The sequence below is a fragment of the Hemibagrus wyckioides genome, linkage group LG06 (assembly GCF_019097595.1).
Source record: "Hemibagrus wyckioides isolate EC202008001 linkage group LG06, SWU_Hwy_1.0, whole genome shotgun sequence".
NCBI lineage: Eukaryota > Metazoa > Chordata > Actinopteri > Siluriformes > Bagridae > Hemibagrus > Hemibagrus wyckioides.
The window spans coordinates 22734609-22750711 of NC_080715.1; the positions used below are offsets into that span (position 1 = coordinate 22734609).

A 16103-nucleotide genomic window follows, 5' to 3' on the forward strand; every position below is an offset into this window, starting at 1 on the left:
ACAGAACAACAAAAAACAGGAAATCGATGAAATGTAGAAAAGAGAAAGGACCTGAAAGACACGCTTGCAGCTGCCATGGAACTCCATACTCAGGCCAATGTTACTGGTTTTACTGGAGCTGGAGAACTCACTTAATAAAGCTGTCAGGATGGAGCATGCCAGTGTTTGCTTCAGAGACAAAAACAGCCATTAATTCACAGAAATGACATTCACTGTACCATAACAAAACAAATACAAACAAATGAAAGATACACTCAGGCTTCTGAAGAGTTTCATAAATTCCCTGGAACAGTTATGCATGATATACAGCTAAATTACCCGATCCAATGATCACTTTTACTTTGGTCATTAAACTGTCAAAACTGGCATACTGTTATAGCAATACACTAAGTAAGTCTTCCTTCAGCAAATAAATATATATTTTTTATGCAATGATTCACTATTCAAATGATGAGCCAATTTAGTTCAGTGATTTAGTTCAGTCTCAAATGAAATAAAATGCAATAAAGCGTGAATAAGTGGTATTTTTCAGAGAAATTTGTGATTTCGCACAGGTCACAATCAAAACAGTTATATACTGTATAGTTGTATGTTGTAAGAACAAACATTAATGACTGCCGATCAAACTAATCCCATGAGAAGTCAAAGAAATTATGATCATATTTCCTTCAGAAATCATACCATTGAAATCTAAACTGGGGTCACTTATTTGACTAGAATCTGATAATGTTCAAGAGAATGTAGAAGATGAATCAATGAACTGAAATGCACTGTGACTTCTCATCAGTCTATTATTTATTTACCTTAAAATGTGTTTAATTACACTGTCTGGTCATCAGTTAACAAAACAAAGACTTAAATATTAATTAACCTTTATTACAAGATACAAGAAGTTAACCTGAGTTTTATGTTACTACACACACAAGCTAAAAAAGGTTTTCTATCAGCAACACTCGTCTCATCTCCATACAATCCTGCAGACACACAGCACCCTCTAGTGAGCAAAATGATCAATTGCCATTACACATCCCCAAAGCTGTGCCAGTGTGACCTGATGCATTCTCTCAATGCCTTTTTTATTAAGGAGAGTTTAAGTCTGTTCTCATAGCTTACCACTGTAGGATTGCCGCTGCTGATAAGCTGGCTGACCTCATGGAAGATGCTCTTACAGTTGATGGATTTGTCTAATGAGCCACGCTTCACTATAACGGCAACCGCCAATAAAATCTGTTCTCGAACATACTTCTGCAGACTGAGGATGAGGAGAAAAGAAACGTTACGGAGTAAAAAAGGGTAACAATAGATCAGGAAAAACCAATAGGAGAAAGACGGGAAGCGAATCAGTTCTTTCACTGTCAGACTTACTTAGGTCTCTGTAAGACGTAGGTGAGGAGGAATGTTCGGAGAGACTCGATACTGTTTTTCTCCAGCAGGATCCATTCTCTGACCACAGCCTCCATTATGGCAGTGGCAGCCTGGAACAGCACATAGTCCACCTTACTGGTCTCTGGGGAAGAGAAAGAGCAACACTACTCTGTTAGACTAGCACTGCTGTGGAACTTCACAAAGTTCATTAAATGTTTATTCTTTAGTACATTTTTTTATATTTAAACTTAGTCATTTGGCTGAAACTTCTACTCATGATGCTGGGATTTAAACTCACAACCTTGATCAGTAACAGCTAAGCCACCATTTCATTACTTCCATTCATTCTACATGATGATCAGAGCTAATCATCAGCACTGATAATCCATCATTGGAAGGTTTAATTAAATAAGCCTCCTGGTGGACCAGCGGCAGGATCCTGTGCTGTCATTACCGTGGCCCGGGTTTGTTTCCCGAGCAGGGTTCTAACCCAGCCACTGAAGATTTAACTCTCAGGGCCGGTCCCAAGCCCGGGTTAAATAGAAGGGTTGCATCAGGAAGGGCATCCGGCATAAAACCTGTGCCAAATTGAAACATGTGGACCAAATGATCTGCTGTGGCGACCCCAGAACAGGGAGCAGCCAAAAGAACAACCACCACCACCAAAAGGGGAAATACTTGACAAAAGTGAACAGCAGAATTTCTTTCTGCTTAGATTTTATATTCTGATTCTATTAAACACTACACAAAACAATTACAAGAGTAAACAGAGTTTTCTGGGATCTGTGAAGTGGTAGGTACATGCAGTGGACCACAGCATAGATAAATACATGAGTTGTGTCCCATATCGCATGTGTGTACACTATTCTATATGTCATATTGTAGTATAAACAGGTGTGAGTAGTGTGTTCACACTGAATATTCCAACAGGAAGAGGTGCACTTCAAGTACTCAAGCTCAGTAATTAAGATGTTGAAAAGGTATCATAAGGTTGTGAGTTCAAATCATAGGATCACCAAGCTGCTACTGCTGGGCCCTGGAGCAACCCTCAACAGCCAAGTCATATATAAATGAATATATAACATAAAGGTCGCTCTAGATAAGGTTCTCTGCCAAATGCTGTAAAGTGTAAAAATGTGCAAATTGCTGTGATATAAAAGGAATAAAACACTTCAGGACATGCGATCATAAGAAAACAATCCAGCACATGCACCCCTTTGTTTCTAATGTAACCAGTAAACTCCTCACAGCCAGTGTGTGACTACCAGGGCGTGTGTGATGAGTGTGTATTTTGGTGTTTCAAATGTGTTTTGTTTTAGCCAGCACACTAACATGCCTTAACAAGTGCATATGGCAAGTTCCTCTGTACTTTATGGATTTATGAATCATAGAATAGTGCATGAGTATGCGATGTGGAACGCACATCGTGTATTTATTTATGGTTTTTATTCAGTTAAAGAATAAAGAATGTTCACAATTTGATGGCTAGTGGCTAAATTATGGGTTTGGTGTGTTTCTGTACTTTATGAATTGAAATTTCTGTTGTAGCAAGTAAAGGTATGGCTAAAAAACAAAAAGCTTTTGCTCACCTTTAGTGTGTATTTTTATGAATCTTTCTCTATTTTATTGCCGAGTCAGCAGATTATCCTCAAAACTCTTCAGTTTTAACTGAGGGACATGTCCCAAACAACACTATCCTGCGTAACATTATAGTAATACAAAACAGTATTATTGCTATTTAGGAATCCTATTTAGAGTATAGAATGTGATTTGGGATACAGCCCAGAATTCTTGTCACTGTGTATTACCTGAATCCACTGGAGTAAACCACACTGCAGAGAAGGACACAGTGCTACAAAATGTCACAAAATATTCTTCATGTTTTTGTTGTTTTGTTTGGTTTTTCTCAATAAAATTTGCTCTAGCTGCTCTTTAACTAACCCACACCAGTGTATCCAGAATACAGTGCCTTAAATTTTTTCAAAAGAGGGAGCTACTACTTACCAAGAATGTGTTTACAAACAGCGAAAGGTGATTTGGACTTGCGAAAGGAGAGGAATATGTGCTCTGCATGCTGCCTCTGTTCTGTGCTGACCATGGATGGTGGTGCCTGAAAACACACAAGACATGCATACATGCGTGAGAACTCCATCAATCCATCCATTTTCTCTAGCGCTTATCGTACACAGAGTCACAGAGAGACTGGATTCTATTCCAAGGGACTTGGGGCAAAAAGTAGGAGACATCCTGTTGCCAAGAAATCATAAGGTATAGTCACACACATGATGCCAGTCACTTTACAGTGCATGTCTTTGGACTGGGGTAAGCACGGAAGAACATGCACATTAGACACACAAAGCAGGAATTGAACTGACAACCACAAAGGTGTGAGGCAAGAATGCTAAACCACTAAACCCTCCCATCACCCCAGAAAAGTGCCTCTTCAAATATTTCATTCCTGATTATAACATATAGACTGAGAACAGACCAGTGATGAGTGTACTTATTTTGAACAATGCCTGCTCACTAAGGCCTGAACACACAGTATGCCTACATAGGCACAAAGCTGCATTATTCACCTGCTTCCTGTGCACCTAAAGTAGATCTGAAGGGGGGGGAGCAATATATACTAGACGGTACATTTCTGTAATAAACTGTGGAAGGTTTCGACATCACACACTGACATGCACTATGTAGTAACCTTAGTCTAGTAGTACATGACCCCAATACAGAGACCCCCCCCCAAACATCCACCCCTCCAGACACACAGAGACGTCCACCCCTCCAGACACACAGAGACGTCCACCCCTCCAGACACACAGAGACGTCCACCCCTCCAGACACACACACACAGCCCTGTGCATCCCTTCATGGCCACAATTTACCCATCTTCCATCATGTCATGATAATGTACAAGTCTCAAACTGGTTTCATGAACATAACAATGAGCTCAGTGTTCTTCACTGGTGTTCCCAGGCACCACATCTGACTAGAACAGCTGTTCAGTACAACAGCTTCAAGATGTAATAGAGCTGGATCTAAAAGGAATGTTCCAACATTTTGTGAAAGCCATGCCATTAAGAATTGAGACTGTATTGAGAGCAAAAGGAGGTGTGCCTAATAACATGTTCAGTGAGTGAGTATATTCTAATTACAAAACGTGAAGAACGATCTAAAACATAATTTTAATAGAACAAGCATCTATGAGTAACCTTTTAGAGAACATCCTATACATCAATGATACGCTGCCAAATTTTCCAAAAAAACAAAAACAAAGAAAACAGTATACTACCAGCCTTAATATATTGTGATGCTCTAAAACAATCTTTAATTCTCTAACCAAGCAAACAAACCTGCTGCCACAGCAACAACATAATCTCCTCCATGTTTCTGCTTGTTTAGTGGCTTTTCAAACAGTAAAGTCAGACGCATGCTGGTTAAGCCCTAAAAGTGTGAAGTGGGAAAATGTTGAATAATACCACAGAACACTATATTGCCAAAAGTTTTGGGACACCCCTCCAAATCATTGAATTCAGGTGTTGTTTTTCAGGGGTTGGACTCGGCCCCTTAGTTCCAGCGAAAGGAACTCTTAATGCTTCAGTATACCAAGACATTTTGGACAATTTCATGCTCCCAACTTTGTGGGAATAGTTTGTGGTTGACCCCTTCCTGTTCCAACATGACTGCACACCAGTGCACAAAGCATGGTCCATAAAGACATGGACAGAGTCCTGACCTCAACCTGATAGAACACCTTTGAGATGATTTAGAGTGGAGACCGTGAGCCAGACCTTCTCGTCCAACATCAGTATCTGATCTCACAAATGCGCTTCTAGTGGAATGGTCAAAAATTCCCATAAACACACTCCTAAACCTTGTGAAAAGCCTTCCCATAAGAGTTGAAGCTGTTATAGCTGCAAAGGGCAGGCCAACTCCATATTACATTCATGTGCATGTAAAGGCAGATGTCCCAAAACTTTTGGCAATAGTGTATCTATATTATCTATATATCTGCGAGTTTAGTCCCAAATAAATCTGCCATATCAGTGTTTTCTTTTAATGCTGTGTTCTCATGTCTGGAGCTTTGTCTATGATCAAATGACCTGTAGAAATAACAGCAGATAATATGGCAACCTACATGTTGTAATGATTTTGCAATCTTCTTTGGGAAAACAGATTTTGTGCTTTTTTTTTCCTATAGTGGACTGTCCAGAAAAAGACAAGCACTTAGCCTAATATTATCAAGCCCAAAATCTGAGGACACGAGCTTCACTCGAGTGGTTATAATCAAGAAAAAGCAGAAAGTCTGCATTAGAAACACAAGATGAACCTGGAAATGGTAAAAACAAAATCACAGAGGAATCCCTGCTCTTCCGTTCCTATACACTTGTCCAGCACCAACACGTTCCTAAGAAGATGCTGGTGCATGTCAGTGTAGCAGCTTAGTGGTTAAGGTGTTGGACTATTGATTGGAAGGTTATAAGTTCAAATCCCAGTCCATCATGCTGCCACCTCTGGGCCCCTGAGCAAGGCCCTTAACCCTCAATTGCTCAGTTGTATAAAATGAGTTAAATTGTAAGTGGCTCTAAAGAAGGGTGTCTACTAAATGCCAGAAATGTAAATGTCAGTCAGTAGGCGATCCGACAAACACAGTAATGAGAAGCTTTTCTAGTTTTTAATTTTATGATTAAATTAAGGTCTTAAGAGATACCACAGTGCTGCTGAAATCTTACATCTTGATCAATCCTTAGTAAAAGCACAATTCTGCTAGCAGTCTAATCTTATATTAATGAGTTAATCCTGAGGAAATACCGCACTCTCCGCATAAATCTCAACCTGATAATTAACACATTAAAAAATTTGATTATCAAATATAATGTCTAATTGTTGCTTTCTATAAGTAGACTTTTGTTTTAATATTTAAAGGATTCTTGAGTGTCAACGCTTTGTAACGGTCAGTAAGGAATTCATCAAGGTCAAGTCTTCAGGATGCATCACTTTCCAGTTTCTGGGTAACATGATGAGTGCCATTTTTGTCTTATTAACATACAGGAGATGGAGTAAGGGAACGGGTCTTTATAGCTATAAGGTAAGTGATAAGAGGAACTAATTTGTCTCACACACAGTCTATAACATTACTGCAACTATAACTGTAAGTAGTTGGCAAATTGCTGTTCAATTCAATTCAATTCCTATAGCCTTTTTAACAATAAACTTTGTCTCAATGCAGCTTTACAGAACACAAGAAACGTAGAAAAGTCCTAGATGTTAGACAAAATCATCCCTAGTGAGCAAGCCTGGGCGACTGTGGCAAGGAAAAACTCCCTTAGATGGTATGAGGAAGATACCTTGACTCACAAGATAACCCATCCTCATTTGGGTGACACCGGAGAGTGTGATTATAAATGATTATGAACACCGGAGAGTGTGATTATAAATGATTATGAACACCGGAGAGTGTGATTATAAATGATTATGAACACCGGAGAGTGTGATTATAAATGATTATGAACACCGGAGAGTGTGATTATAAATGATTATGAACACCGGAGAGTGTGATTATAAATGATTATGAACACCGGAGAGTGTGATTATAAATGATTATGAACACCGGAGAGTGTGATTATAAATGATTATGAACACCGGAGAGTGTGATTATAAATGATTATGAACACCGGAGAGTGTGATTATAAATGATTATGAACACCGGAGAGTGTGATTATAAATGATTATGAACACCGGAGAGTGTGATTATAAATGATTATGAACACCGGAGAGTGTGATTATAAATGAATATGAACCCCGGAGGGTGTGATTATAAAGGATAATGAACACTGGAGAGTGTGAAAACCATACCATGAAAACCATAAACAGGTTTGATTTCCTAACAGCATTTTCTCTTCTGCTTTTTGATATGATTATCATAAATATCATTCATTTAATTTATGCTTTTGTACTAATCTACTTCGATCAGTTCTGAAAAATTCCTGTCAGGAAATGACTAATATAATTATCAAATCTAAACACACACACACACTACCTAAAGAAAGATCAAGTAGTCACAATTTAACCCCCCCCCCCCCACACACACACCATAAAGTAAGATCAACTAGTTGCAATGCATCCACACACATACACAACAAAAAGAAATATCAAGTAGTCGCAATGTATCCACTCACACACACACACACCATAAAGACAGACTAACTAGTCGCAATGTATCCACACACACACCATAAGGAAAGATCAAGTAGTCGCAATGTATCCACACACATACACCATAAAGACAGACTAACTAGTCGCAATGTATCCACACACACACCATAAGGAAAGATCAAGTAGTCGCAATGTATCCACACACACACACACACACCATAAGGAAAGATCAAGTAGTCGCAATGTATCCACACACACACACACACACACACCATAAAGACAGACTAACTAGTCGCAATGTATCCACACACACCATAAGGAAAGATCAAGTAGTCACAATGTATCTACACACACAAACATAAAGAAAGATCAACTAGTCGCAATGTATCCAAACACACACACCATAAATAAAGACTAACTAGTCACAATGTATCCCCCCCACACACACACACAACAAAAAGAAAGATCAACTAGTTGCAATGTATTCACACACCCATACACACAATAAAGAAAGATCAACTAGTTGCAATGTATCCACACACGCACACCATAAAGAAAGATCAACTAGTCGCAATGTATCCACACACGCACACCATAAAGAAAGATCAACTAGTCGCAATGTATCCACACACACCATAAAGAAAGATCAACTAGTCGCAATGTATCCACACACACCATAAAGAAAGATCAACTAGTAGCAATGTATCCACACACACACACCATAAAGAAAGATCAACTAGTCGCAATGTATCCACACACACACACCATAAAGAAAGATCAACTAGTCGCAATGTATCCACACACACACACCATAAAGAAAGATCAACTAGTCGCAATGTATCCACACACACCATAAAGAAAGATCAACTAGTCGCAATGTATCCACACACACCATAAAGAAAGATCAACTAGTCGCAATGTATCCACACACACCATAAAGAAAGATCAACTAGTCGCAATGTATCCACACACACACACACCATAAAGAAAGATCAACTAGTCGCAATGTATCCACACACACACACCATAAAGAAAGATCAACTAGTCGCAATGTATCCACACACACACACCATAAAGAAAGATCAACTAGTTGCAATGTATTCACACACCCATACACACAATAAAGAAAGATCAACTAGTTGCAATGTATTCACACACGCACACCATAAAGAAAGATCAACTAGTCGCAATGTATCCACACACACCATAAAGAAAGATCAACTAGTCGCAATGTATCCACACACACCATAAAGAAAGATCAACTAGTAGCAATGTATTCACACACGCACAAACTTCATAAAGAAAGATCAACTAGTCGCAATGTATCCACACACACACACCATAAAGAAAGATCAACTAGTCGCAATGTATCCACACACACACACCATAAAGAAAGATCAACTAGTCGCAATGTATCCACACACACACACCATAAAGAAAGATCAACTAGTCGCAATGTATCCACACACACACACCATAAAGAAAGATCAACTAGTCGCAATGTATCCACACACACACACCATAAAGAAAGATCAACTAGTCGCAATGTATCCACACACACACACCATAAAGAAAGATCAACTAGTCGCAATGTATCCACACACACACACCATAAAGAAAGATCAACTAGTCGCAATGTATCCACACACACACACCATAAAGAAAGATCAACTAGTCGCAATGTATCCACACACACACACCATAAAGAAAGATCAACTAGTCGCAATGTATCCACACACACACACCATAAAGAAAGATCAACTAGTCGCAATGTATCCACACACACACACCATAAAGAAAGATCAACTAGTCGCAATGTATCCACACACACACACCATAAAGAAAGATCAACTAGTCGCAATGTATCCAAACACACACACCATAAATAAAGACTAACTAGTCACAATGTATCCCCCCCACACACACACAACAAAAAGAAAGATCAACTAGTTGCAATGTATTCACACACCCATACACACAATAAAGAAAGATCAACTAGTTGCAATGTATCCACACACGCACACCATAAAGAAAGATCAACTAGTCGCAATGTATCCACACACACACACCATAAAGAAAGATCAACTAGTCGCAATGTATCCACACACACCATAAAGAAAGATCAACTAGTCGCAATGTATCCACACACACCATAAAGAAAGATCAACTAGTCGCAATGTATCCACACACACACACCATAAAGAAAGATCAACTAGTCGCAATGTATCCACACACACCATAAAGAAAGATCAACTAGTCGCAATGTATCCACACACACCATAAAGAAAGATCAACTAGTAGCAATGTATCCACACACACACACCATAAAGAAAGATCAACTAGTCGCAATGTATCCACACACACACACCATAAAGAAAGATCAACTAGTCGCAATGTATCCACACACACACACCATAAAGAAAGATCAACTAGTCGCAATGTATCCACACACACCATAAAGAAAGATCAACTAGTCGCAATGTATCCACACACACCATAAAGAAAGATCAACTAGTCGCAATGTATCCACACACACCATAAAGAAAGATCAACTAGTCGCAATGTATCCACACACACACACACCATAAAGAAAGATCAACTAGTCGCAATGTATCCACACACACACACCATAAAGAAAGATCAACTAGTCGCAATGTATCCACACACACACACCATAAAGAAAGATCAACTAGTCACAATGTATCCCCCCCACACACACACAACAAAAAGAAAGATCAACTAGTTGCAATGTATTCACACACCCATACACACAATAAAGAAAGATCAACTAGTTGCAATGTATTCACACACGCACACCATAAAGAAAGATCAACTAGTCGCAATGTATCCACACACACCATAAAGAAAGATCAACTAGTCGCAATGTATCCACACACACCATAAAGAAAGATCAACTAGTAGCAATGTATTCACACACACCATAAAGAAAGATCAACTAGTCGCAATGTATCCACACACACCATAAAGAAAGATCAACTAGTCGCAATGTATTCACACACGCACAAACTTCATAAAGAAAGATCAACTAGTCGCAATGTATCCACACACACACACCATAAAGAAAGATCAACTAGTCGCAATGTATCCACACACACACACCATAAAGAAAGATCAACTAGTCGCAATGTATCCACACACACACACCATAAAGAAAGATCAACTAGTCGCAATGTATCCACACACACACACCATAAAGAAAGATCAACTAGTCGCAATGTATCCACACACACACACCATAAAGAAAGATCAACTAGTCGCAATGTATCCACACACACACACCATAAAGAAAGATCAACTAGTCGCAATGTATCCACACACACACACCATAAAGAAAGATCAACTAGTCGCAATGTATCCACACACACACACCATAAAGAAAGATCAACTAGTCGCAATGTATCCACACACACACCATAAAGAAAGATCAACTAGTCGCAATGTATCCACACACACACACCATAAAGAAAGATCAACTAGTCGCAATGTATCCACACACACACACCATAAAGAAAGATCAACTAGTCGCAATGTTTCCACACACACCATAAAGAAAGATCAACTAGTCGCAATGTATCCACACACACACACACCATAAAGAAAGATCAACTAGTCGCAATGTATCCACACACACACACCATAAAGAAAGATCAACTAGTCGCAATGTATCCACACACACACACCATAAAGAAAGATCAACTAGTCGCAATGTATCCACACACACACACCATAAAGAAAGATCAACTAGTCGCAATGTATCCACACACACACCATAAAGAAAGATCAACTAGTCGCAATGTATCCACACACACACACCATAAAGAAAGATCAACTAGTCGCAATGTATCCACACACACACACCATAAAGAAAGATCAACTAGTCGCAATGTTTCCACACACACCATAAAGAAAGATCAACTAGTCGCAATGTATCCACACACACACACCATAAAGAAAGATCAACTAGTCGCAATGTATCCACACACACACACCATAAAGAAAGATCAACTAGTCGCAATGTATCCACACACACACACCATAAAGAAAGATCAACTAGTCGCAATGTATTCACACACACACACCATAAAGAAAGATCAACTAGTCGCAATGTATCCACACACACACACCATAAAGAAAGATCAACTAGTCGCAATGTATCCACACACACACACCATAAAGAAAGATCAACTAGTCGCAATGTATCCACACACACACACCATAAAGAAAGATCAACTAGTCGCAATGTATCCACACACACACACCATAAAGAAAGATCAACTAGTCGCAATGTATCCACACACACACACCATAAAGAAAGATCAACTAGTCGCAATGTTTCCACACACACCATAAAGAAAGATCAACTAGTCGCAATGTATCCACACACACACACCATAAAGAAAGATCAACTAGTCGCAATGTTTCCACACACACCATAAAGAAAGATCAACTAGTCGCAATGTATCCACACACACACACCATAAAGAAAGATCAACTAGTCGCAATGTATCCACACACACACACCATAAAGAAAGATCAACTAGTCGCAATGTATCCACACACACACACCATAAAGAAAGATCAACTAGTCGCAATGTATCCAGACACATACACCATAAAGATCAACTAGTCGCAATGTATCCACACACACCATAAAGATCAACTAGTCGCAATGTATTCCCACACACACACACACCATAAAGATCAACTAGTCGCAATGTATCCACACACACACACCATAAAGAAAGATCAACTAGTCGCAATGTATCCACACACACACACACCATAAAGAAAGATCAACTAGTCGCAATGTATTCACACACACACACCATAAAGAAAGATCAACTAGTCGCAATGTATCCACACACACACACCATAAAGAAAGATCAACTAGTCGCAATGTTTCCACACACACCATAAAGAAAGATCAACTAGTCGCAATGTATCCACACACACACACCATAAAGAAAGATCAACTAGTCGCAATGTATCCACACACGCACACCATAAAGAAAGATCAACTAGTTGCAATGTATCCACACACACACACCATAAAGAAAGATCAACTAGTCGCAATGTTTCCACACACACCATAAAGAAAGATCAACTAGTCGCAATGTTTCCACACACACCATAAAGAAAGATCAACTAGTCGCAATGTATCCACACACGCACACCATAAAGAAAGATCAACTAGTTGCAATGTATCCACACACACACACCATAAAGAAAGATCAACTAGTCGCAATGTTTCCACACACACCATAAAGAAAGATCAACTAGTTGCAATGTATCCACACACACACACCATAAAGAAAGATCAACTAGTCGCAATGTATCCACACACGCACACCATAAAGAAAGATCAACTAGTTGCAATGTATCCACACACACACACCATAAAGAAAGATCAACTAGTCGCAATGTATCCACACACACACACCATAAAGAAAGATCAACTAGTCGCAATGTATCCAGACACATACACCATAAAGATCAACTAGTCGCAATGTATCCACACACACCATAAAGATCAACTAGTCGCAATGTATTCCCACACACACACACACCATAAAGATCAACTAGTCGCAATGTACTCCCGCACACACACCATAAAGAAAGATCAACTAGTCGCAATGTATTCCCGCACACACACCATAAAGAAAGATCAACTAGTTGCAATGTATCCACACACACACACCATAAAGAAAGATCAACTAGTTGCAATGTATTCACACACACACACCATAAAGAAAGATCAACTAGTCGCAATGTATCCACACACACACACCAAAAAGAAAGATCAACTAGTTGCAATGCATTCACACACACACACAACAAAAAGAAAGATCAACTAGTTGCAATGTATTCACACACACCAAAAAGAAAGATCAACTAGTTGCAATGCATTCACACACACCATAGAGAAAGATCAACTAGTTGCAGTGTATGCAAACACAACTACATAACGAAAGACTAACTAGTCACAATGTATCCACACACACACACCATAAAGAAAGATCAACGAGTCGCAATGTATCCTGGGCTTTCTTAAATGGCCTGATCTGATCGTATTGCAATTTCCTCTACTCTTGCACCAATGGAAAGTATTTCTGGTAAACTAAAAGAAAACCCTATTCATTCCACTGTATTAAAATAATAAATGTCACAGTCTGAATGGACATGCCTGGGCCTAAAGTGATCTGAACAAACCTGGTCGAGAAACCAGAACCCAAACCCCAGAGTTCACATTACTAGAGTATATTTTTCTCTAGAGAAATGCCTGCTGCTAGACAGAGGCTGGAGCTCACAGAGGCTGGAGCTGAGAAGGGAACGGTGTCTCGCGCGCTCGGTTCACGTTAGCTGGAGAATGATGATGTCAGGTGAACTTTTTTTAGCTAGCTTTCTAACGTTAGATTAGCAGCAGGCTAAATCAGCGCACCAACACACACACCAGGTTATTGAGCTGATCAACGCATCCGAGCAGACCGTAAGTTTGTACTTTATTCGTTTCCACCTGGCTGAAGCAGAAACTTGCACATCTCTCCATCAACAGCGTGCCGCTAGCCGCCGACACTCACTGTTTCACTCACTTTTCAACGAGGAAAAGCAGCTCTCAGTCGGGATCCATTCAAACTGCATGTGAACTAAACTGTATGTGGAGAAGTGTGTATTTGTTTAGCTTTCTCTCAACTCGCCGGTTTTTTGTTTTTATTTAGTTTTGTGTTGTTTTTTTTTCTTCAGATGTGTGAGCGGTATTTTTCTCTGCGGGATGGAGGAGAGTAAACCAAAGCACGGCGCCACGCATCGCTCTCTTTTAGCCAAGCCTTCCCTAAAAACCTGTCTGAGCCATACAACACTTCCACCATTCAACACCACACTCACACGCAATCACATTAAAGCACACAGAGCAAAAGAGCGCCGTATTTCTCACCATTAAAACTTTGGCAGCGCTTTCCAGCTGTGAAATCACTTCTGGTGCACCGAGCGCCGCCATCATGGTCTCTGTTCAATGACGCGCCACGCACTGCATTGTGGGATTGAGCTGTGGCTCAGGCCAATGGCTACGTCCAGACCCGCGCACTAGCTTACTGAAAAGCATGTAGTACACAACAGAGGCCAATCAAATACACTCACATACTTCACAGTACTCTAGGGTTCAATTTTCTACGTAGCCAATGGGGGCATTTCTAATACGGAGCGTTTCACACGAGCTATGCAATATATATATGCTTAACTGATCAAGAACTCCATATACACTCTTACTCTCCATATACACTCTTACATACAGCATTAGGAACATTTTTATATTTGTGCAGTTATCTGATCAGTCAATCATGTGGCAAGAAATCAATATGCAAACTCTAGAAACTGTTTGCTGTGAAAATCCCAGGAAATCAGCAGTTTCTGAAATACTCAAAACCAGTCCATCTGGTTACGACGTCTGTGACACAGTCAAAGTCACACCATTCAAACTTTTACTTCCTTTCGATATAAAGGTAATGTTGTAAACATTAATTGAAAATCTAGACCTGTCTCTGCCACATGATTGTGTAATTGCAGGTGTACCGGTGTTCCTAATAAAGTGACCGGTAAGTGCATGTCTCTCTCTCTCTCTCTCTCTGGTCTTTGACCATTCCTCTAGAAGCGCATTTGTGAGGTCAGGAAATGATGTTGGACGAGAAGGCATGGCTGACAGTTTCCACTCTAATTCATCCCAAAGGTGTTCTATCAGGTTGAGGTTAAGTTCCTCCTCACTAAACTTGTTCATCCATGTCTTTATGGACCTTGCTTTGTGCACTGGTGTACAGTCATGTTGGAACAGGAAGGGGTCATCCCTAAAGTTGGGAGCATGAAATTGTCCAAAATGTCTTGGTATGCTGAAGCATTAAGAGTTCCTTTCACTGGAACTAAGGGGCCTAGTCCAACCACTGAAAAACAACACCTGAATTCAATGTTTTGAAGGGGTATCCCAAAACCTTTGGCAATATAGTGTATATAGTGCACTTAACTAATAATAGTTATTTTAATAATAGTATAATTAGTATAATAGTAATTAACATTTTGAAAACAATTGTTATACTTGTTAATAATTTGCACAAGTTCTTTATTCACTCATTCTTGCATTCATCTTCAGTTAACTGCTTTATCCTGCTCAGTGTCACGGAGGATCCAGAGCCTTTCCCAAGAACACGGGATGTGAAGTAGGGATGTGGAACCATCAGTTCACCACAGGTCATCAAGCATACACACATTCAGACACTCTTTCACACTGAGGCTAAATTTAGATTAGACAATATATCTACTGGCATGTTTAAGAGAGTTGGGAGGAAAATGGTGAACTCAGAGGAAACCCACCCAGATATCCAGAAAACATGCAAACCTCCTCACAGTTAGTAAAATGAGTTAATCAAACTGAGGACAGCTGAGCACAGTTGCAGCCTAGAACCAACAGTTACTTCCTAGAAATTATTACAGAGGCATTTTTAGATCATTCTACAAATATTTCATAATTGTAAACCCTTACTGGTAAGCCAATATTTAGAAAGAATGCAACAATGCGA

The 16103-nt window shown here is 39.6% G+C and overlaps 1 protein-coding gene across 1 annotated transcript in view; it reads right to left on the reverse strand.

The window, feature by feature from the left end:
* The window catches only part of xpo4 (exportin 4), a 34429-nt gene extending 19872 nt beyond the window's left edge, over positions 1-14557 (reverse strand). The window contains exons 1-5 of the mRNA XM_058391813.1: positions 14474-14557; positions 3370-3475; positions 1366-1507; positions 1114-1252; positions 52-168 (exon numbers count right to left, since the gene is read on the reverse strand). Of these exons, the coding sequence (XP_058247796.1) occupies positions 52-168; positions 1114-1252; positions 1366-1507; positions 3370-3475; positions 14474-14539 (570 nt within the window). The 5' untranslated portion in view covers positions 14540-14557. The remainder of the gene's footprint in view (positions 1-51; positions 169-1113; positions 1253-1365; positions 1508-3369; positions 3476-14473) is intronic.
* Between the last annotated feature and the right edge of the window lie 1546 nt (positions 14558-16103).